General features: G+C 37.5%; 1 protein-coding gene across 1 annotated transcript in view; it reads right to left on the bottom strand.

Moving 5' to 3' along the window:
• Nucleotides 1–22,764, bottom strand: part of LOC121413265 (titin homolog) — an 89,263-nt gene that overhangs the window by 58,948 nt on the left and 7,551 nt on the right. The window contains exons 2-3 of the mRNA XM_041606025.1: nt 3,797–3,988; nt 2,559–3,083 (exon numbers count right to left, since the gene is read on the bottom strand). Of these exons, the coding sequence (XP_041461959.1) occupies nt 2,559–3,083; nt 3,797–3,988 (717 nt within the window). The remainder of the gene's footprint in view (nt 1–2,558; nt 3,084–3,796; nt 3,989–22,764) is intronic.

Consider the following 22,764-nt stretch of genomic DNA (forward strand, 5'->3'; position numbering starts at 1 on the left):
GTTTCATCAAAGCTGCAACAAATAATCCGAGTAGGATGGATTTGGGCACTTTGGGGAAGCCCTTGAAACGCAATATGTTGTAGCTTCAGTGTGATTGTTGACATGGATGCGATCGGACTATGCAAAATAAAGAAAATCAAATATGCTATGATTTTTATAAATTTTTATCAAAATTTCAAATTACTTCATTCATATAAAGAATTTGAGTTTTATCCTTATCACATACTAATTATTTGTTAATTTGTTTTATTGTTTGCATTACCATGTGCAGAACGACAACTTTAATGCATTAATATCAATACTGCTAAGGATCATATTAATAATTTTTCATAATTTCTTTGGCTTTGTCTTTTGATACATGTTGATAGTACTCACTACATATTGTAGGGTCATTATCAAACAACATCAGACTCTATAGTACAGAAATATATAAATTTAGGACAAAAATCTCATCTGATTTTCTTCAAATGCATGTACAAAAAATACAAGTGTGAAGTTGAAAAACAAAACAGTTGTATAAAAGAATAAATTTAAAAGGGGGGACTTTAACTTTCTCTTTTCATAGAAAGAGAAATATGCTTATCTCTCGCTCACATCTTGACGACCACATCACGGAGGTCCATTAATGGGGAATTAGATAAATTTGTGCCTCGGGCAGAACATTTCTACTGGATAGGAAATTGAGAATGCCGTTGACTTGAAGGAAGGAGGCTGAGGTTTCGGGGAAATTTGGATAAAAACCAGTAACGATATTGTACATAATAGAAATACCCAAAGGCACATGGAAAGAGCATCTGTCATATTGGTTAGAGTTTCATCAGTAATCTTGATTATATTTTGCCTGTTTGTCTTTATGAAAATGGCTTTATGATGTCAGTGCCGATGTAGTATCTATTTCGGTTAGAGGTATGTGGTCACAAATTGACATTAGCACTTGTTTGAGATATGAATGTCTAGTATCATAAATGTTCTTCAAACAGTACATTTATTATACTTCATTTATTCATGGTCCTCTAAATGTTGGATTTCATTTTTCTGATATCCATGTAATAAATCTTTATTGTCAAAGGACTTAATAAAAAATTGTTCTCAATAATCAAATGCTCAAACTTTCTCACTGTTTGTCTAAGTTTACTCAAATTTTTCATTGAAGTTATTCTTTTATTTTTTTCCTTACAATTAAACTTGTTCCGTGGGTTTCGTTCTCATTTGAAACCTATAAGTATTGAATAATGTTTACGTTGACCAGTCATGAATTTTATACCAATAATGTTGTTAAAAGTGAAGTTTTTAAAGGAAATGGATGAAAGACGGGTTTCCATGTCCCATAAATTACATTTTGTAAACGACCCATAGAAACACATGCTGATTTCCATGGATTGTCAAGGAAGTTTTCTGTCTATGATGATGTCCCTGTTTGATCTACATAAAGCATGATCTAATAATAAGCTCACTTTTAAACAAACATTTTCTATGACTGTCAAACTCTTCCTATATGTAGGCAGTAGGATCAATCAACAAAGCATGCAATGAAAAGAGAAACATTGAAAAATGAATAGAGTTTCATAAAGAGAATTGTCCAGCATTTCTCACTAACTACCGTTTATGCAACCCAAAATCCATGCATCTGATTGGCTGTAAAAAACCTTTTCAGTGAAAATTGCACTGACAAGTGCATCAAAGCTCTCCAGGTTGAAACGTCTCCTGCCATCAACAACAGATCCACTTCTTTACCATCTCGTTAACTACACCTTTACCCTGAACACCTGAAATAGAGCGAGTCTGATAACATGCAAAAATCTAGTTCTTTCTTTGAATAAAAAGAAATAATAGCATCAGATTTACCATTATCATTCCAACACCAACTACACCATGCAGAGCAACTTGATGAAATGATTCACATTCAAAGAGTAACTTTGTTATACTGAAAATGATGAAGATACCTCCTAGGGAAATTGTAAACAAAATTACACCAAAAAAAATACAATAATGGCCCCATCTTTTGAAATATTGCAATAGATTATTTAAGAGAAATTCAGGTTGCAATTGATCTAAATTTGGTAGTTATGAGACAATTTTGGATTAATGGTTCTGGCCAACACTGCAATCAATGATGCATCAATAATATCAGAAAGGAATTTCAAACCTTTTTTTCCGGGGAGGGGGATTACCCGCAGGCACAGACCCATATCTCTAAACAACGAATAGTCTAGGATATTTCTAACTTGCTGTGCTTAAAACCAAATGCCACTGAACCCCTTTATCAAGATTAAAAATACAACCATTTTAAAGCAGCAATCTAAAGGTTGTACTGCAAACTACATGTATGGTTCTTTTTTAGATGCTGCAGATCTATTTCTAAATGGAAAGAGGGAAGGAGTCATCCATGTACATGTATGGCCTAAACTATATGAGGAAGAGTCAGACAAGGCAATTAGAGAATTTATGAAATTAGTTATGCTGCTGAGATTAGGTTAGCAATGGTGTGCTGATGCTGATGTTCATGCAGTTAGTAGAGCCATCTTGCATTCTGCAGCATCCTAGATCAACAGGGTTACCTTCGGATTCAAAGTCCCTGTCGGTGTCAATGATGTCAAAAGTCTTTGATTCTGAGAAAGCAGGACTGAAAGGTTCCTCCAGTGGCTCTTCGGTAACACCTTCTACCAGATCCCCTTCATCATAGGTCTCCTCTTCCTGGTAGCCTTCTGCATCATCCTCATCAGTTTCTCCTACAGGAGCATCCACTTCAACAGCTTCATGAGGAATCTCTAATTCCTCAGCACTACTTGAGGCATCCTCTAGGACTTCTTCCTGCACCTCACCTGGTGCATCTATTTCAGCATCTTCCGCTCTTATCCCTGCTTCCTCAATTTGCATCTCGTGTTGTTGGCCACCTTCAGATTGACCAACATCTAGTTGGCCACTTTCTGGATGACCCTCTGCTTGTATATCCTCTTGAGGTTCATTTGGTTGTTCCTTGACTTCACCTTGACCAGAACCCTCATCTTGGACTGGCTCCTGAGGTTCCGGAAGAGGTTCTATATTTTCTAGACTATCCTGTTCTATAGCATCCTTATCACTGTCTGCTTTGACAGTGGACAATTGGTGAAGAGTGTGAATAAGAGAGGTCAAAGGGAGAGCAAAGCAAAGTTACCAAGTTAGAAAGGACAAAGGCTCATAAAGTAAGAAAGAAAACAAGACCTCAAGAGACAGTTGGTGCAATGAGGGCTACTTTAATGATAACACAATACAAAGGTCTATCTATACAGTATAAATGTAGGACTCATGCAAGTTCTAGCATGCAGATGGTGGGTTTAGAAATTTATCCTGGTCAAGTTTAGTAACAAAATTTTTATTGTACTTTGGGGTGAGATATGCTAAGAACTATTGAAGAAAACCCAAAATGAAAATGAACTTGCCTGATGCTAGATATAACCATGGGTTAATGAAACACCCAGCATTCCAAAACATCCTACATGTATTAACTACTGAAATACTCTTGTTCTGGAAAACACACATTGAAAGATTAGGCATAAATTGCTACTTCCTACAATAACAAATGTTTGACGATCTCTCAACATTTCTTCATTGAAACCTTGGCATCATCTCCTACATGTATGTACATGTAAATGATCAATTCAAAAACTACAAAATGCATTGAGATAAAGAATGGTCTAATACCTTTTTTCCATAGTTATTTCTACTTTAATTCAGGCAATAAAATTTTATTCCTTACAAATTTAAGTTGCATTTTGTCATTCTATAACTGATAGTTACTTTCTAAACAGAGACATACCTGTTCTTGAAGGTGCATTTGCATTACTGTCCACTGTGAGGTTGGCATTTAGTTCCGGATTGGCGTTGATTTCAGCATTGGCATTCACTTCCATCATGGCGGTTCTTTCTGTGGCATTGTCCGAATCACCTACTACGCGACTGTTGTCCAAGATGCCCTCTGAAGTCTGAGGTCCATCGCTAATATTTACACCTGTGAAGAGGTCAAAAGAAAGACATGTTTAATATACTGAAAGTAGAGGTAGAAGAAGATACCATTTACAAAGAGGCAAATTAAGAACTATGATATTCAGTACATGTCAGTATTGAACGTAGTCCCATGGCAGCACAGATCATTCTATCCGCAGAGAAGATTCTGCTCAGGATCTTGAGCCAAGACGAAATACTCATGGTCATAACATCTGTCTAATGAAGGCAAGATGTACATGGGTAGTTTTTGCACCGATATTGGGCTCGTCAAAGAACATGCACAGTCTGTCTGAGGAAGGTCTATGATGTCAGCTGCGAAACATGAAATGACACTGAGGGCTTTCAATAAGCCAGGAAGATCTAAGGAATAACATTTTTTTATTATTAATAACAGTTTCGTCATGTACCGTCATCGTGTCCCCTTGAAGGCTGCAGATGGGGTGAAAACTTGCTCTGGCTAGTATGACTAGAAATGAGGAGGGGATATGTGGAAATCATGGAGTATTTATTATTCACTTGTGTGTTATTTTAATCCTTTTTTTTAAATAATGGTTGATATACACAAAATTGATGTTAATTTTTTTAAGTAATTGGTACCGGTATTGGAACATATGTACTGTAGATACAGCAGCATCAGTACATTGCAGTGTCCTCCTCCTCCTCCTCAATATTAACATAGGACTGCATTATTAATCAGTATCATTATAATTGCTGTCATGATCATATCAATACCATCATCATTATTATAATACTAATCAAATTATTTCCATTACAGTATCATTGTAATCACCTTCAACATCATCACCACCATCATCTTGATTTATCATATCAACATGATAATCATTGCACATACATGTAATACCATCATCATCATCACCATCACTTTCCATTTCATTGCAACATTTATTCATGATGCACACAACCATCATCAGTCGTATTCAACTACCCTTCATTTTCATTTTTTTTCAGTTTGTTATCAACAAAATCTTTCAATTGTCATCTAAAGTAAACCATACATGATCCAGAGTATACACATTTGAAGCAACACAAAGTGCAGTTGTGTCTGTAATTTTGTCCTCCATTTTAATTTCTAAGGCCATATCTCAAGGCGATTCATCAAGATCAATCGGCACTCGTTTATTATCTTAAAGAGTAATTCAAAGCTAATCTAGTTGAGTTATTCGGGACTGGTCAACAAATTAAGCCAAGTACAGTTCAATAGGCTACTGCTGAGAAAATATTGACCATCGCCAGCCTCTCATGTCTTCAAGCAGACTGCTAAAACAGAAAATATCAATCTTCAGGGTGCACATTGCATTATATGTACATGTACATGTAGGCCTAGATACCTATTGTGTACAGTATTAAACACAACCATAAAGTATACAATGTACATATGTGAGACATTTGTAATAATATTTGTAAGAAATACATTTGTACAAGATATTTTTGCACGAGCCTGTAAGGTGCAGCCGGTAGGACCTTGTGGTAATGTTCATGAACATGTATAAGTACATGGATAATGTACATGTAGGCCCTACAAATTTGTACAACTGAATATGTAATTAAACATATTGCAAGTTTTTACTGTGGAGATATAGGCTTGTAATTGTCGAGATCAGTCAGATGAATAGAGCAAAGTTATGAAGAGCAAAAAGGAATTTATTAAATAATATTTTTAATTCAGCATCTGAGTCAACACGTGTATGTAAGCAAGTACATGTACGTATAGAACTGTATCCCCCCCCCCCTCCCCTGAGCATAACCATTTCAATAAAGTCCTGAAGGAGTCCTGATATGAATCTTTATTTTAGAGTTTGAAATAGCAGGCGAGCATCATTATGCACACCTATCATCCATGTACATACCTGTATACTCGCATGCATCTACACTTTCATGCAAGAAAGGGCAACATTAAGCTTCCGAGGCAGACAAGAAGGAATCTATTTTTGGAAAGCTAGCCCGGATGAGTCAGTTGCTAACGAGACAGGGGAGTGGAGTGCCCAGGGTGTAGCATGTTACACTACCCGGCTAAACTCTCAGCTCACAAAATTATGCCAAGGAAAATTCAATCACAGTTTCTTGTTCAGATTTTTTAGAAATAACAGGCAAATGGGGAGTTTTAATTGGTGATATTTGATCATGATTCATAATTTTGGATACAAGTTTCTCTTGTGCATCTTGATTTTTTTTTTTTTAAATTGGTTATTTAACTCTAAAAACATACAGGAAGGTAGAGTATATAATTTTTATAAAGGGTTCTTTGCAAAAATGGTTGCATTCAAAATATCTAACTTTTGGACATTTTTAAACTCGAAATGTGCATAATTTGCAGTTATTGCATGATGCTAGCTGCATTAATGATGAACCCTACACTCTACTACCGTGTTTACACAGTGACACGGCTCGGGGTTCGACACGCGAGCCGTGCTCAACACGGCAATTTTATGCTGTGTAAACGCCATCAGTGTGACCCGCGAGCCGTGTCGAACACGGCTTTTTTGATCCGCCAAAATCGTAGGTTTCAACCCGCGAGCCGAGTCAGACTCGGCAATTTTTTCGTGTGTAAACAGAAAGCCGTGTCGAACTCTCTTGACCAGGTCACTGCGCGCGCTTTCACTTTTGGCATTGTTGTTGTTCGCACGGACAAGATTCGATTCCGGCAGTGAATTTCCCGCGTTTAATTTGCGACGTCATAATTCCTTTTCCGTTCGAGATCCGCGAGCCGTGTTGAACTCGCCTTTTTATATGTACGTATAAACGCGATCTCTGATCCCTTTGCAGTGTTCAACCCGGCTCGCGGATTCAACACCCGAGCCGAGTCAATGTGTAAACACGGTATACAGTGTACATTACTGCAAGAGTCCTTCAGTTTTTATCATGCATTACTGTACATGAAGGAAAGCAAGGTTTATTTGCATTCCTCAGAATTTCAGAACATGCTGCATGATAATGGTATGCATGTTTGTTGTGCAGACAGATAGCAATCTAATCTTTGATTTATGGTCACTACATGTATGCATCATTAATCCTATACAACCTTGATACTGCCTATCCTTGCTTTGGAAGGTCAGACACAGCAAATAGTACATGAACTTCAAACATATGGGTATGTTCAAATTGAAACCTGCATGTACAATGTATTCGGGAATTGTGTCCACAATAAAAATTGCAAGCTATTTTCTTATGGAAGCTATCTTCATTCTAATAGTCAACCATCCTTAAAATGTCAACCAACATGAAAGACATCACACACACATATTATTCACCTTACAACAAACTCCATCAATTAGCAAGTGTTGGCTGAAAAAAAAATATTGATCGAAAATGGACTTGGGATATACAGTACATACATAAATCATCTTTTGTATTCTTAAATAATTCTTTAATTTCTATACAAGGTCTGTGAATCAGACATAATTTCACCAATAAATCAACAAACTTATAACAAAATCATTGGCAATGTGAATAACAACTCAAGAATGATCATAATTCATACTCACAGCCACACACATTGTATTCCTAATCTAATGTGATGAAATCCACACTGTTCAACTTTGGCAATTCATCGTTAGGGAAAATTACTGACAAGCCATTATCATACGACACTCATTACCTATTCCAAGAGCTGTAGAATTATACTATGCTCCATTTCTTGGACCTTGACACTGTATCCAACCCCTAATCACATCATATCAGTTCATCATGCGAGGTAGTCTACAACTCATCTTGAGTCTCTCTCTCAGATATATGAATCACATTTTTTAGCTCATATTTACAATGGATCCCTGCATGCTTCACCGCCATATGAACTGGAAACTCGATTGTTTGAAACTCCATGTTCACTTTCAGGGTTCAGTAAAAAATCTATGACTGATGTAGGGAGGGAGATCAAGCAACTCATGTTGTACATGTATATCAAATGCAATGTTTGTAAATAAAATACAGCATTTTAATAGGCAGGCTGTACCCCTACATGTGAATGGGAATTACTTTCATTTTTTTATTTCTTATAAAATTACCATTTTATTATAAAAATTGAGAAATGTGATATCCATTGACCAGTATATCATTTAAAATTGAATTTTAAATCATAGACCTGCATAAAATATGGATGTCCGACCCCGTGTTTGTGGGACCTTCATGAAATTTTCTGTCTCTGATTTCTTGTTTTTTTGACAGTCTGTGATACTCTCAAAGGACTATGACTTGCGCAGTTAAAACTTGAGAAAAATAGGGGTCGGATGTACAAAAAGGTAGAGGTAGAATATTTTATGGAATAGCCATAAAGAGGTTTCTCAGCCTACATGTACATGCACATGTACAATCAGAAGTATTAGTGTAGAGTTTACTACATATTAAAACAAAACTAGACAGACACATCATTTCTTGTCAATTGAGACGTTTGTCAGAGGTTTACAGCCCTGCCTAATGTGACATTCTTCAAATACTCCCTCATGGTTCGGTTACATGTAAATGTGGAGTTTCCCCCAATGAGGCCAGTAGTCTACCAGCACAAACCCTTTTACAGTGTTTACACAGTGACACGGCTCGGGGGTTCGACACGCGAGCCGTGCTCAACACGGCAATTTTATGCTGTGTAAACGCGATCAGTGTGATCCGCGAGCCGTGTCGAACACGGCTTTTTTGATCCGCCAAAATCGTAGGTTTCAACCCGCGAGCCGAGTCAGACTCGGCAATTTTTTCGTGTGTAAACAGAAAGCCGTGTCGAACTCTCTTGACCTAGGTCACTGCGCGCGCTTTCACTTTTGGCATTGTTGTTGTTCGCACGGACAAGATTCGATTCCGGCGGTGAATTTCCCGCATTTAATTTGCGACGTCATAATTCTTCTTCCGTTCGAGATCCGCGAGCCGTGTTGAACTCGCCTTTTTATATGTACGTATAAACGCGATCTCTGATCCCTCCTTCGCAGTGTTCAACCCGGCTCGCGGATTCAACACGCGAGCCGAGTCAATGTGTAAACACGGTATTTGAAACTTAACATGACCCTGACACTGAGCTACATACCAGTGTTGAAATTACTTTTTATTTTTAGGGAGCCATTTTGAAAAATAAAGGAGAGCCATTTTTCATTTTACGAGAGCCATTTTCAGTTTTCGGGAGCCATTTTTTAAAAAATGATTCAGCGCATGGTTTCACATCGCAGTTTTTCCTGCTTGTTTACAAACGTATTTAATGTTAAACATTGTTTATTTAATTCCTATTTACTTTTTCTTCATTGTTATTAATTGTTGAATTATCATTTCCTTTATTGTTGTCCATTTACATGTAGAACTAATGTTTGTTTGTATCTCATTACTTCTTGTATATTAAATTAAATGGATATTCTAAACTTCTTTTTTTAATATACAATTTTGTCCATCAAATTGAAAAGGATGAAGTTTATCAAATTTGAACAGAATTTGTATTCAGAGGAATTCTTTTCATAAATACTTTTTGACTAAAACTCACTAGAAAATTATTTAATGAAATATTGAATGCATCACAGCCTAAAAGCTAACGTCACCATGTCAACTATTTCTCAAGCAAAGCTACTCTATGAACGCTAGCGCAGCTCAGCCGCTGAACATACAATGTAGCACAGCTCTCAGTCAATCATCATTGCAAAACACAGCTCACAGTCGATCATCTCCACAACACGGGCGTGTATGAAACTGCATTAGCGCCAATACAGTCATGTATACACTCATGCACTGACCGTTACTCACCAAAAATCCCCACAGAATATCCTACTTTTGGTCTGAAAATTGCGGAATCTGCACCAAATTTCCAGAGCACCAAGTGGCTTAGTTCAAATTAGAGAAGTGAAGTCTACGAAAATTACTCTAAAATAAAAAAAATGATTTTCTTCAGAGCTCACTATGTTATTTTCTTGCAAATTTAGGATGGTATCTTATGAAATTAATCCAATAGAAAAGGAAATTTTTCGCTATCAAAGTTACGACGAGACCTGGTGCCGCACCCGCGCAGCGTTTTGAAAAATAGTACAGGGATATCAGTTTGAAACTCGATTCGCATTATTTTTTCTGAAGCGCCACGCCCGTGATTCTAAAAATCTACTCAGTTACACTTCAGAATGCGAGGGTGCATGAAAGTAAAAACTGCGGCTGCGCTGGCCTGGGTGTTTGACTGCTTAGTATGCAGTCGTAAATGGGAGACTGATTGGGCGCTGGCCACGGACGGGAGCGATTTTCATGTTGAGAGTCGCTCAGTACTTGGCAATTTTAGGCACTTGCGAGAGCGATTCCAAAGCACACGAGGGCGGAAGCGCTCGTCACTCCCGTGTATTTTCAACCCTGCTACATACATACACCTGTACAATGTACACTTAATATGCAGTCAAGAGTCATGACTAGAACCAACATTGTCAGTAGCAAACTGTGATCAGCGTACCCATGCAACAGAAAGGAGTTGTGATGAATTTTTAATCACCCACACCTTTGTAATTGTTTTATTATTTTTAATACAATAATTATAAAAGCTCTAAATGCATACGTAACTGCGAGTTAAAAAGGTGAATATTCTTGCCTACAAAATGGGAGTACAGAAACTATAGTCTCATACAGGCAGTGTACATGTAGCTTGGTAAATGGTGATGGAGGAGCTCTTGATGGCTCGGCTCAGTGGTAGATCAGTTTCTTAAGGAAGTGGGTATTGGGGTTTGAAAACCAAGTCTATGACATGGTGCACATTTGCATGGTACATGTACGTACTGTAATGTCCAGAGCAAAGTCTCTTGAATAGGATGTAAAACTTTTGGTCTTCATAGACTAATTTATTATCAAGCATACATATATAAATTTTTTGCTGTATACATATAGAAATCAATAATAAAGTATTCCAATTCCAATGTAGACTTATTTCTTCAAGCAAAACATAAGGAGAGTAGGAGCCCCAAATACCAGAAAACAGGCTTCTATGAGAGACACACACATAGCGTTGTCCTCTCATACACAGACATGCCTTTCCAATTACCTGCGCTGGATGGCCAGTACAAGGAAATTGATGCCATTTCTACGAGGAGCAGGTACAAACCTCAAAGATCTTTGGCATTTGCAAGACGAGGCAAAGCTTTTAGATATGGACTAGAAGAGTCCTGTCTGTATTGGATTCTCATACCATGCTTCAATGGAGAATCATTTCAAACATCTCAATACAGAAAAGGGTACATTGTACATGTAGGAAGCAAAACATGTACCGGTTTGTTTGCTGATAAATACATGTATGCACATGTACATGTCTACAATTTATTTTCTACAAGGTCTTTATTTGTCTGTTTTTTATTTCTGCATTCACAATGGGGTAAATTTGCGAAATGGGCAAAAGTGTCCTTACAATCTTATAATTAGGGGTGTTTCAAGGTACCATTTTACCGCAATTTTGTCCTTGTTTTGCGTGAAAATAGGGGGGTAAATTTCACAAAATGTCCTTGAAATTGACTGCAATAGGGGGTCACTTGCATTTGTGGTAATGGTCATACGTGTCCCCCTCTGCGGCAGAGTGACCCCACCGGGAATGAAAGCTACTATCTTATGAAGATGTGGACATATTTTATATTCTTTGAGGGAAATTGGGCCACCATTTCAACCCCCTTCAAATAAAATATCAATATTTCACTGGAACTTGTACAACTTTGTCCAATAATTAAGTTCTAATATACTACATGTAGATGATATGCCTTAATTTCTTCATATTGTATATTGTCATACGTACGCATGGTTCCTTCATAATCCCTTTGAACACATCTACCTCTCTCAATTCACGATAGGATAAATTTAATAGGTGTGCATGTGAGAAAGATATCAATGATGATGTGGAAGTAGCTGGTAAATCATCCCTATACAGTGTATTCATTCATAACACATCCTATCCATTTATCTGTGAGACAGCTGCTGAGAAAAGGGTCACCAGTCCAAGCCACCAGTGCGGGGTGGAGACATCCATATTGAATGGACACACATGATGAAGCGCAGTCTGATACATACTGTCTGCACAAGAACGGTGTATGCATAAATTTCTCTGTCTCATGCAGAGTGGATACACCATCGTCTTCATCGTATGGGACTATGCATGCCCCTTTTTCCACTTGCAACCTTTTTATAATGTTAACAATGTTTGCAAAATTTATCCTATCACTGTACATTATTTGGCCCTTCCAAAATCTTACAATTTAAACCAATGACCAAGTATAAACCTCATTTAATATACACCCTGCAGTGCCTACATGTACATGTATTCTATATGTTTGTTATGGTACCGGGGAACACTTTAGAAAGGAAACCTGGGGGCGTTTCATCAAGATTTTTGTCTGACAATTTTCCAGATCTCACAACTTTCCTTGATTTTGATTAAACTATTGAAGCATATTTCCATTGGTATTATAAAAGATACTTTGCTGGATAAAACATCCAACAAGTTCCTTCATGAAAACCCCATCGTTGCGCATGGACAATATGCAGGTTATGCAGGTTCCTTCATATTTCACCTTATTTACCGCCATTATCTTTTGTATTTTGTATGTAATCATATGTATTTTGCTATCTTGTGAAGTATAAAAATACACTGTACATTTAATAATTCGATTCAAATATGTTGTCATCAAACTGATGAACATTAATTTTTTTATGTCCCAAATCACACAAGACTCACACAACATGGTCAATTAATACACAAACAATTAATCCACACAACTAAAATACAGGTAATGCACATACATGTACCAGACTCACACAGGAGGCCAATGTGTACTGTATGACTAGAGGATTAAAAAGTTCTATTACAAGTGATCAATAGATTGCCCTGAAATCTATTATCAAACACATCCTGTCCTTATAACCTGCTAATTGCCATCAATAGAATGGTTACAAGAACAGGATGTGGACCTATATCAATAGAGTTCAATTCAAGAGGCAGCTTTTTAAAACCCTAGATACACACATGTACTGTACATGTATGTCATACATTGTAGGCAGTCTCCCAAACTGAACATTACATGTAGCACTGATGGTCAAATGATCTTGACAATGATCTCTGTGATGAAAGTCAAACTTATATAACTTTCACAAAGTATAAATGGAATGCAGCTTTGACTGGACCTGAACTGAATCAGGATTTTGTGGTACTTGGTTTCTTCAAATGTAGCAAGGAAAACATTACATTCATGGAGGTTGGAAACTAAAAAAAAAAGGACACCTGGAAATCCTCATTCATACAATGTTCAATCTTATCCAATAATTTTAATTATTATTATTTATCAGAAATTATTTGGGTGAAGGGGAGAACAGGTTTTTCATTTTTTAAGAGAGTCTGTTATTGTTGATATGGTATCCCTTCCACTGATTCTGATTTGCATTGAGGTTTGTCTTTAAAACCAACTTCAGGTACCTCACACATCTGGGGGGTGTTTCACAAAGATTTAAGTATGACTTAGAGAATCACTTAAATACCGAGTTGGTACGGTATGAAAGGCTTGACTGCATTGGTCAGATCGTGTCATGTGGACGCGCACTATTGCGTATCTATCAATAAGATCGCGCGTTGCATATTATGTACGCGTCGGCATTTAAGTGCGACTTAAGTCATACTTAGATCTTTGTGAAACACCCCCCTGATCCCATTCCTACAAGTGTGAGTGTGATTGATCGGATCCATCGTTTATAAAGTCCATGTGAATAATACAGACCGAAAGTAGTGTTGCAACAATTTAAGACACGTCATCAACCTCAGGTATAACCCAAAACACTGCCTACTGAAGTCGATGGTCATGAAAAAAATCTTCCACCATCCCGTTTTAAATTATAAATACGCAAGTCAAAGCTGTAGTGGATAGTTCCATGATCAAACAGATTTGTGTATTCCTAAAAGCATAAAACTTAAAATTTTACTGTATTCAGACATTTCTCGCCGGGTTTATCAGACATAGGTTCCTTCCAAACAATTTGCAAACACATAGGCCTACTTCTGAAGTAAACCCCATTCTCCAAACCAAATAATTTTCACATGCGTGTTCTCTGGCTGCAAATAAACAACCTACAGTGTACCATATATTAGACTCGTGACCCATCTCAACAAATCACATCTCATTTCCTTCCTATTCATTACCAGTCAGTCGGCGGCCATGCCCGACTGACCTAGAACATTAGCCTTACACCCACTATATATTTGAAATCACCGCTTGGAAACAGTGCACACTTGCGATTCAAGTGCTGTAAAAACAAAAGTAGGAGTACAAAAGCGAGTATGGAATGCGTGGTATTCAAAATTGTGTTTTTAGGCGATGAGTGTAGATACTGGTACTCCGCTATCCATATTCATAGATTTTTCGTGCCTAATAAACTGGAACACCAAATATTGATTGGTGATAATGCTCAATAGAGAGTTATAATTTGTGTAATACATAGTACTGTCCATAGCCAGTACGTGTATGATGTACTGTAGAAGGATGTGTATTAGACCTTTCAATATGCAATGTGGGTGAGGTATTGCAGCATCAGATTAAAATAAATATTTGAGGTTTTCATCAAATAACACTCAATATCACAAGACAAGGAAGTACATGTATCAAAATGTAGGACCTATTGAAAGTACAAGTCTTGTAAAAATAAATGACTAGGCCTGTAATTTGCAATTTAAAGTTTAATACCCCAAAACAACAACAAAAATACTGGTATAGGGCTGGACCTAGAGCTACAATGTACATGTACTGTACAGTATACAAGTATGTACACTGTACCTGAAATCCCTCATGTTCATTTTTTTGGAGAAAATAAAGTGTACTACATATATGTCTATGCACACATCCCTTTCATTCAAGCCCCTGAATGAGCACCTTGTAGAATCAGGCATGCACTCACATGACTTCACAAGAGAGGTATATGTCAGGACAGTCAGGTGCCTTTAGGTGGTTTCAAACCGCCTCGATCACAAGAATCCCCGTTAAATTACGAGAACTTTTTAAGGCTAAAAAATACCTGTTAATTATTCCTGCATTCATACCGCCCCGAAACACATCCTTCGGGATAAGTTCCCGAAGTTACGAGCATGCGCAGTGTTGTCTGATAAGCAGGCAAGGCGGGAGATTCAAAATCACGAGCCCAGCAGCTACCCACGCCGCCGCACCCAACGACACGCTGTGATAAAAGTTCCCGTAATTTGCTTTCACATCGCCAAAATACCTGCGACCTTGGAAAAATCCCCACGAAAGTTCTCGTAATTTCGCCAAGTACCTACTATTTAGCGGGTATTTTCTTTCGGGGATATTACGCGTAGTTTGCTTTCACATTACCAAAATACCTGGTATTTTCTGATCGGGGTAAATTTCCCGATCAGAGAATACCTGGAACTGGCGAACTTCGAGGCGGTCTGAAACCGCCTAATGTGGCTTTAACACCTAAAGAAAATCAACATATTTGTGTACCTCTGCCGTGCATCCCATGCAGACTAGCTCGCAGCCCCCACCCCACCAACCGACCCGCCCGACCGACCGTATGGCAGCCAGCTTGATGATTAGATTGCTATGAATAATACATCAGGCATTAGACAGCTAGAGCTGCCTCAAATTGATGATAATCTTCGTAGGGAATCACGACCTGGGTACGGCTATGGCAGATCACCTGTTTTTTCCGAGGGATCTCCTGGCATAGGATTTGCATTTGGTTTGCAAAGTAATATCATGGTCCCAAGTCAATCCTAAACACCCACTTGCCCAGGGGCGATTATAATTTACAAATGGGACAGGGGAATTACGAGTCCAAAACAAGGCAATACATTAAAAAAATCAAAGGGCTGCATGTACATGTACAAGTCTGCGCACCCGCGTATCTGCGCGATTTTAGTTACAGAAGATACGCAACGTGCACGAACTTTACACATGCACTACATAGACAGGTATTCATAAAAAAATCCGACTCAAAATGGTGGAAAAATAATGAATTCAGGGCATTTCATGTGACAGCCTCAAAATACAGCTTTTGTCATCAAAATCCTCGAATCGTGTGCAAAGTGAATGAGTGCGCAGACGTGGGGTACCATTTTTTTTTCAATCTGAAAATGACTGCCCGAGATTTTTTCCAAGAAAATTATATATTTCTTTCAAATTTTTATGAGATATTTGGCACACTAACTCATTATGATGTAAGGAACATTATCAACTGAAAGATTTTGTGAAATAAGAAGAAATTCATGTTAAATCTTAACTCAAATTGTTAGGTGCGCAGACTTGGGGCCCACCATCATACATGTACATGTAAATGTATATGAGTAATGTACTGTAACATGACTCACATTGCCATGTAATTTACCTCATATTTTTCAAGCATCCATTATTTTGTGGTTCTTTCCATATCCCATATTGTTCTGTTTTGGATTTTGTGATGTATTTTTTTAATTCATGATGTACAAGTACTACATACAGTATACATGTTTTATTTCATATAAAATTGTTCATAAGGCCTAGATACATTTTACAAATTTACAAACTTGTATAAAGACTGTGAATTTCTGCAGGTTACATACTGTAGGAACTATTAGACCTACATGTACATATCCTCCCAGGGACTGATGTATCATGTAGTATATAAGAATGTACATCACCATGTACAAGTTTGTTTTTAATATTTTCAAATGTGAATAGGGTCATTGTCAACTAGCATTTCCTATCGAGTGTGAGACTCCAGTCTGAGCTGACAGACTAACAGACAGGGTGTCTGGGTGAGAGAGGATATCAGAGGCTTCCATTCACCTGCATTCTATCATCCCTTGTGATTTCATGTGAGTACAGAACGGGAAAATGTTACCTGAATGTTGAAATTCAGTTCATGAACACAGTATTGACCTTACATGAACTGCTACAGTACAAAATACGAATGGCACTTCTGCCTACACTACAGTACATGACATCCTAGATGTACTCATGTACTGTATTGTACGAATTTGCAAGTTCAGAGAATAGATAAGTTCGAAATAAAAATGGATAACTTTTGTACAAGATACTGTAGTTCAAAATGGCAATTCCTTCCTTAGATTACACAGTTCTGCATTCACTCCAAATAGAAAAAAAATCTTACAAGTCAGCTATTGAATATGTAGCTGAATGAATACTTTCAGGCTTTTGACAATTTGTTATTTTAAGACATGTTTGAAGGCCACATTATTCACATACTGTAGGCCTACTGTCTGTACAAGGTTTGAATGGAACATACCTACAGTACATGTAGTTAAAGGAGTAGTCCTTTATGTTTCATCCATGATTTCCTCCAGCACTTGGCTCTCTTCCGTCTTCAGGGATGAGGTACAAAATTGACAAGATTATGAAAATTACATACATGTACACTGCAGGGCCTACATTATCAGCAAAAAGCTTTGAAAACTTTTTTTCCAGAGTGAGAAAGATCGATCATCATCATCACCCTAAAAAGAACGACGCCAGGGCGTATTCCCAGCCCCTGGCCGCACACATGTACAAGCCTAGATATAAATAATTATCATTGCTTGTCTGGCAATGCACACAGCGCATCACTATTCCATACCTGCTTCAAGTTATGTACCGGTACACATACAATCTCAGTGGCCAGATGCCAAGCAAGCACAGAAGACGTCACAAACGGTCCGATGTCTCATGCGTGTCACAATCACACATCTGTCATCAACATATTCCTTCCATTCACCTTCACGAATGAATGCAGAGGGTTATACAAGTAGTGTGATGAGGGTGGATCAGAAGTCCTCAACGCAGGGTAAATAGTATGTAACTGCAGTACATACATGTGATGAGGTATAGAGATGGAAGGTCCATAACAAATACCGGTACATGCACACTGTACCCAACACACATGTACATTCAGTTAGACTCAGTCTCACTTTACATTGGGAAGGGTTGGGTGTCAGTCTGTACAAGCCGGTAGTCTACATACTCAGACCAGTGGCAGACATTGATCATGACAATGTTGCAGAAATAGTGAAAAAGCCTTAATACATGAGATATTTGGCCAAGAACCATGACTTCATGTGAGCGGGTATGTATGTCTGCATCCATGCACTCTAGGCTACTGCCTGGCAGGCATGAATTTTTTTTCTTAAATGGGGAAGGGATGTACGCCTACATGTACATGTAGGAGTCTCAAACCAATTGTGCGAGTCTGGATGTTGATGTCTCCATGCATGGAATAATAGAATACATGTATGTATCAGCACATTCAATTAAACCAGGAAACATTCCCTGCCTGATACTAGACGGTACTATTTCAAGTACTAGGCCTACGGTATTGTACCTGTTCCACATCCAATAAAACTGACATCACAAGACAGGGCCTTGATAAAATTCTGAAACATTAATATGAAACTAGAATTTAATTCGTCATGCGGACGAATTAGGTGGTCTGTCATGATTTTTCATTCAGAGTCGGCTAGTGTATAAAATGAATAATTTAGATATGATTGATAATCTTGATTCTAGACATCCTAAGAATAAATTTTGACCATTGCTCAATGTGATTATTAATGTTTCCCATAGACTTTACACGTAAGCAATTTTGAGAATTACAATTCCAATATTGCAAGTGAAAAACGGGCATGATCCCGGCATCTGATCAAAAAGTGAAGGGCACATTACCGAAAGCCCAGAATCTCAGCTTTAACATATTAAAAGCTCCGGCAAAACTGACAAGAAGAAATGGAGATATGGCTCACGAAATAGAGGAATGTCGAATCTAGTTTTGAGAAAAAGTCATGTCCCATAGAGATTACACACAAAATACATGTGATATGAAAAAAACAATTATAATCTGTTTTATCTTGCTAAATTTTAACTTTCATACCTTTTAATTATCATAAAGGATCATGTAAGAGGTGGCAAAAAGAAAAAAAAATGAAAAAAAATCATCTTTTCTACCCCAGGAATCGAACCTCCGCCCTCGAGAAAGCAAGTCAAATGCGTTATCCATTGAGCCACGATATTCCCCATAGAGATTACACGTAAGCAATTTTGAAAATTACAATTCCAATTTTGCAAGTGAAATACGGGCATGATCCCGGCATCTGATCCAAAAATGAAGGGCACACTTCCGATAGCCCAGAATCTCAGCTACAACATGTTAAAAGCTCAAGGAAAGCTGACAAGAAAAAATGGAGATATGGCTCACGAAATAGAGGAATGTCGAATCTAGTTTTGGGAAAAAGTCATGTCCCATAGAGATTACACGCAAAATGAGGAAAAATGACATGCCTCTTTTCATCGCTGTTTTACGCAATGATGCGTTCCTCAAAACGAATATTCATCTAACTGAGGAGAAAGAGTACCTTCTAAACTACAACATATCGAAATCTGGGCGAAAAATGATTTATATTCGAGAAGTTACAGCCAAATTTGCATAAATTTGATGACGTCATTTTTGAATAAATGAAATTTTTAGTTTGGGCGCCTATTTGATGACGTCACGAGATAATTTAGGGACAATGGTGACATGAAATCAAATTTACAACTCATAATCTATCGATATATGAAAAAAAAATTGGGGGTCAACGGACTATTTAAAGAGCTACAGTGAATTTGCAATAGGCATGTTTTTGCCCATATATGGCCTATAGTGAGAGCTCGCGCGCACACGTGCTGCAAAGTTTAACGGGTGTTAATTTCGTTATTAATGGTTGTAGAAGGTTGATCAAGGTATCAAATTGCTCAGAATTTTATTAGCAATGCAATGATATTAAAAGAAACGGTTTTTCTGCGTTGCGTTAAGGTGTAACGCGCGGAAACGCGCGCGCATATGTGCGCGCACGCAAATTTTTGAAATGCTTAAAATGACCTGAAACGTACCCAAAAAATTTTATAGGTCATTTGGACGATTTTTTTACCTTTGACGCGCGCGTACGCGCGCGTCATGACCTCTACATGACCTTTGATGACATTGGCATTTGACCCCTGACATGAAGTTAATGTCATGTAAATATTGTTAATTTTTGATAATTGATAATGAAGATATGATCAAATGAAGAATTTTACAAAATGGCGCGTAGATGACGTCATCATGACCATATGACCTTGAAAAGCTTATTTTGCCGTCTCTATGATAGATTCTATATATGACAAAAAAATCAGCAAAATTGATTCAGCCAATTTCGAGAAAAGTTGGCGACAAAAAATAGGTACAATGAATAAAGATAGGAAGAAAGAAATAAAGAAAATTCTGACGAAATCAATAGGTGATCTGTCATAGACAGACCACCTAATAATTTAATTCATACATAGAAATGGATTTGTGTTGGTATTATTTTTCAATGAAATAATCATGAGATCTATTCTTCACTGTATCATACTGAACTGATATACATGTACATTTCATAAGCAATCACTTTGTATTGAAATTAAGCCTGAGTCGAATCGATTTTAAAATCGGTGTTCGATCGATGTCATCGAACACCGGTGCAGATTTTGCAAAATCGGTGCATCGAAAAAAAAAAAAAATACGTCGGCCGGCCGATTCGTTTGGTTTACACAATCAATCATCAAAATATCAGTAATGTCCAACTTTACTACTACTTACTTGATTTCTATTGCCCCCAAAATGAAACCGAATGAGTAATTATGATGCTATTCACCATTAATTTTATTTCGATCATACTTCGAGTCTTACTCGTCTGCTCGTGCCGAGATAATTTATGCACGATGAATTCATGAATGGAAGTCATGGCCATCGATCGTGCATGCGCAGTACTGTTCTTTAATCAAACCAGAAAATGGCCGGAAATTGACGCGATCAACGTAAAATAAATCTTGCTTTCATGAACAATATTAAAATCATGACCATAGAACATTATTTAATCGTAATATTTAACAATAATTTGCATATGATAATCATTAATATGAATTTAGAGCTTGATATGAAACGTTGGTATTTCGTTTCAATTTTCAATGGCGGACATCTCATGACGATCGACTCGACTTCTTGAGTCGAGCTAGTGCACTTGTCTAAAAAAAATAATCATCACGTCAGGATTGATTCTCGAACATTGTCTACATGCAAAAACTCTGTTCAAGTTCGTAATATCACCATATAATAACATTTTACATGACAAAACAGAGAAAATTGCGTTTGATATTTTTTCCCATCAATTTGAAGCTAGTTTGTGCCCAACTTTGGGCTCTGATTTCATGAATGGGAAAATATGTCATACGTCATCAAACACGCATGCGCATTGTGCTTATTTTCTCGGAGCTTGGAGGAGACGTCCAGAGATGGAATAACAATAGAAATAATCCCAGTATTTCTTCCATATGAACATAACATACTTTGCTGACATCGTCAATATTCTTAGTATGACCATAAAATCTTGTTAAATCGTAAAAATTTAGATGAATTTAGGGCTCGATTCGAAACATTCGTATTTATTTTGATCGCATGCTCAATTGCATCTAAAAAACTGGATTGTCATTATCAGGATTAATTCTCGAACATCGTCATAACTCATATTCCACAATCTTTCCTCACAATCGTTATATCAGCATTGAATAGCAATTCAAATGACCATCCAGAGAAAATTACGTATTTATTCCCATAAATTTATTTGGAGCTCATTTTGGATCCAACTACACAATCTCAGGCAAGTTACAGCGCTCTCCGTTGATTGCACTTGTTTGCTGGCGCTGACGTCAAGCACGCCTGTCGTTTCGGGAGAGTGAGTGTACGGAGCTGCGGACGGGGCTGGTGAAAGAACTGCGAATGCTAGTCGACCGAAAATCATTCGGATCGACTCTGCGTGATTCATGTCTTTATTATTGTTTCATTTTAAACTTATATGTTGTCATCTGCAAATATCATTGTTGAAGATATTTTGGGAAGAATTCTGCTTTGGTCCCCGGCCTTTTTTGTGTGTTTTGTGATCATGGAAAATACAAACGAACTTCGCTCTGTCATCTGCTTGTGCAACGCTCACCCGGCCAACGCCATACCGTCAGTGCGTAGTGCATATATGCAAAGCGCATCGCATCGACGCAAAAACAAAAGACTAAATTTTCCCCGCCTTCAATATTCGATGCATCGATGTTCGATCGAATTAGAGCTGTCGAACACCGGTTTTCAAAATAATCGATATGACTCAGGCTTAATTGAAATACAGTGTACCGGTATTATGAATTTGGACAAGTTTTCCCACTGTTATGTTTCAGGGCCTCTTAAAAAGTGGCATATAACAGAAAGATCCATCTTGATAAATTAAAACCAATGAAACTTTATCGCACTAAAAAAGGGGATGCCACTAAAACATTTTATATTAGTATTATAATCATTATCATTATACATCATAGTGGCCAATATTGCATTGTAAATATACACAATGTAAAAAAATCCATGGATCAAAATGTTAATTAGAAAATTAGGAATTAGAACTTAACTTATATTAAACAATTAAAGCATGCATTGATGTCATCATGGTAAAATTCAATCGTGGGGGTGCCCACTCTTGAAATGCACCCCAACTATTAAAACTCAGGTCTGATTTCAAAGACTAATGTGTGACCGATCTCAAGAGTTTGGTTCAGGAAGCCCTTGGGTTCCTGACACAATCACCTCACAGGAAACTCACCCAGATAATACCAGAAATCACCCATTCCATTTTCAGGACCCATCCTTTGAATACTGATGCATACAACAGATACAATAAAACTACACCATCAAGCTAATGGCACACATACTATACATGTAAAGGGCATAGAAAGTGTGAAGCTTTAAGGAAAATGCAAGATCCTTGAGAGTTTCAGGGTAAAT

This window comes from Lytechinus variegatus, chromosome 4 (genome assembly GCF_018143015.1).
Source record: "Lytechinus variegatus isolate NC3 chromosome 4, Lvar_3.0, whole genome shotgun sequence".
Lineage (NCBI taxonomy): Eukaryota > Metazoa > Echinodermata > Echinoidea > Temnopleuroida > Toxopneustidae > Lytechinus > Lytechinus variegatus.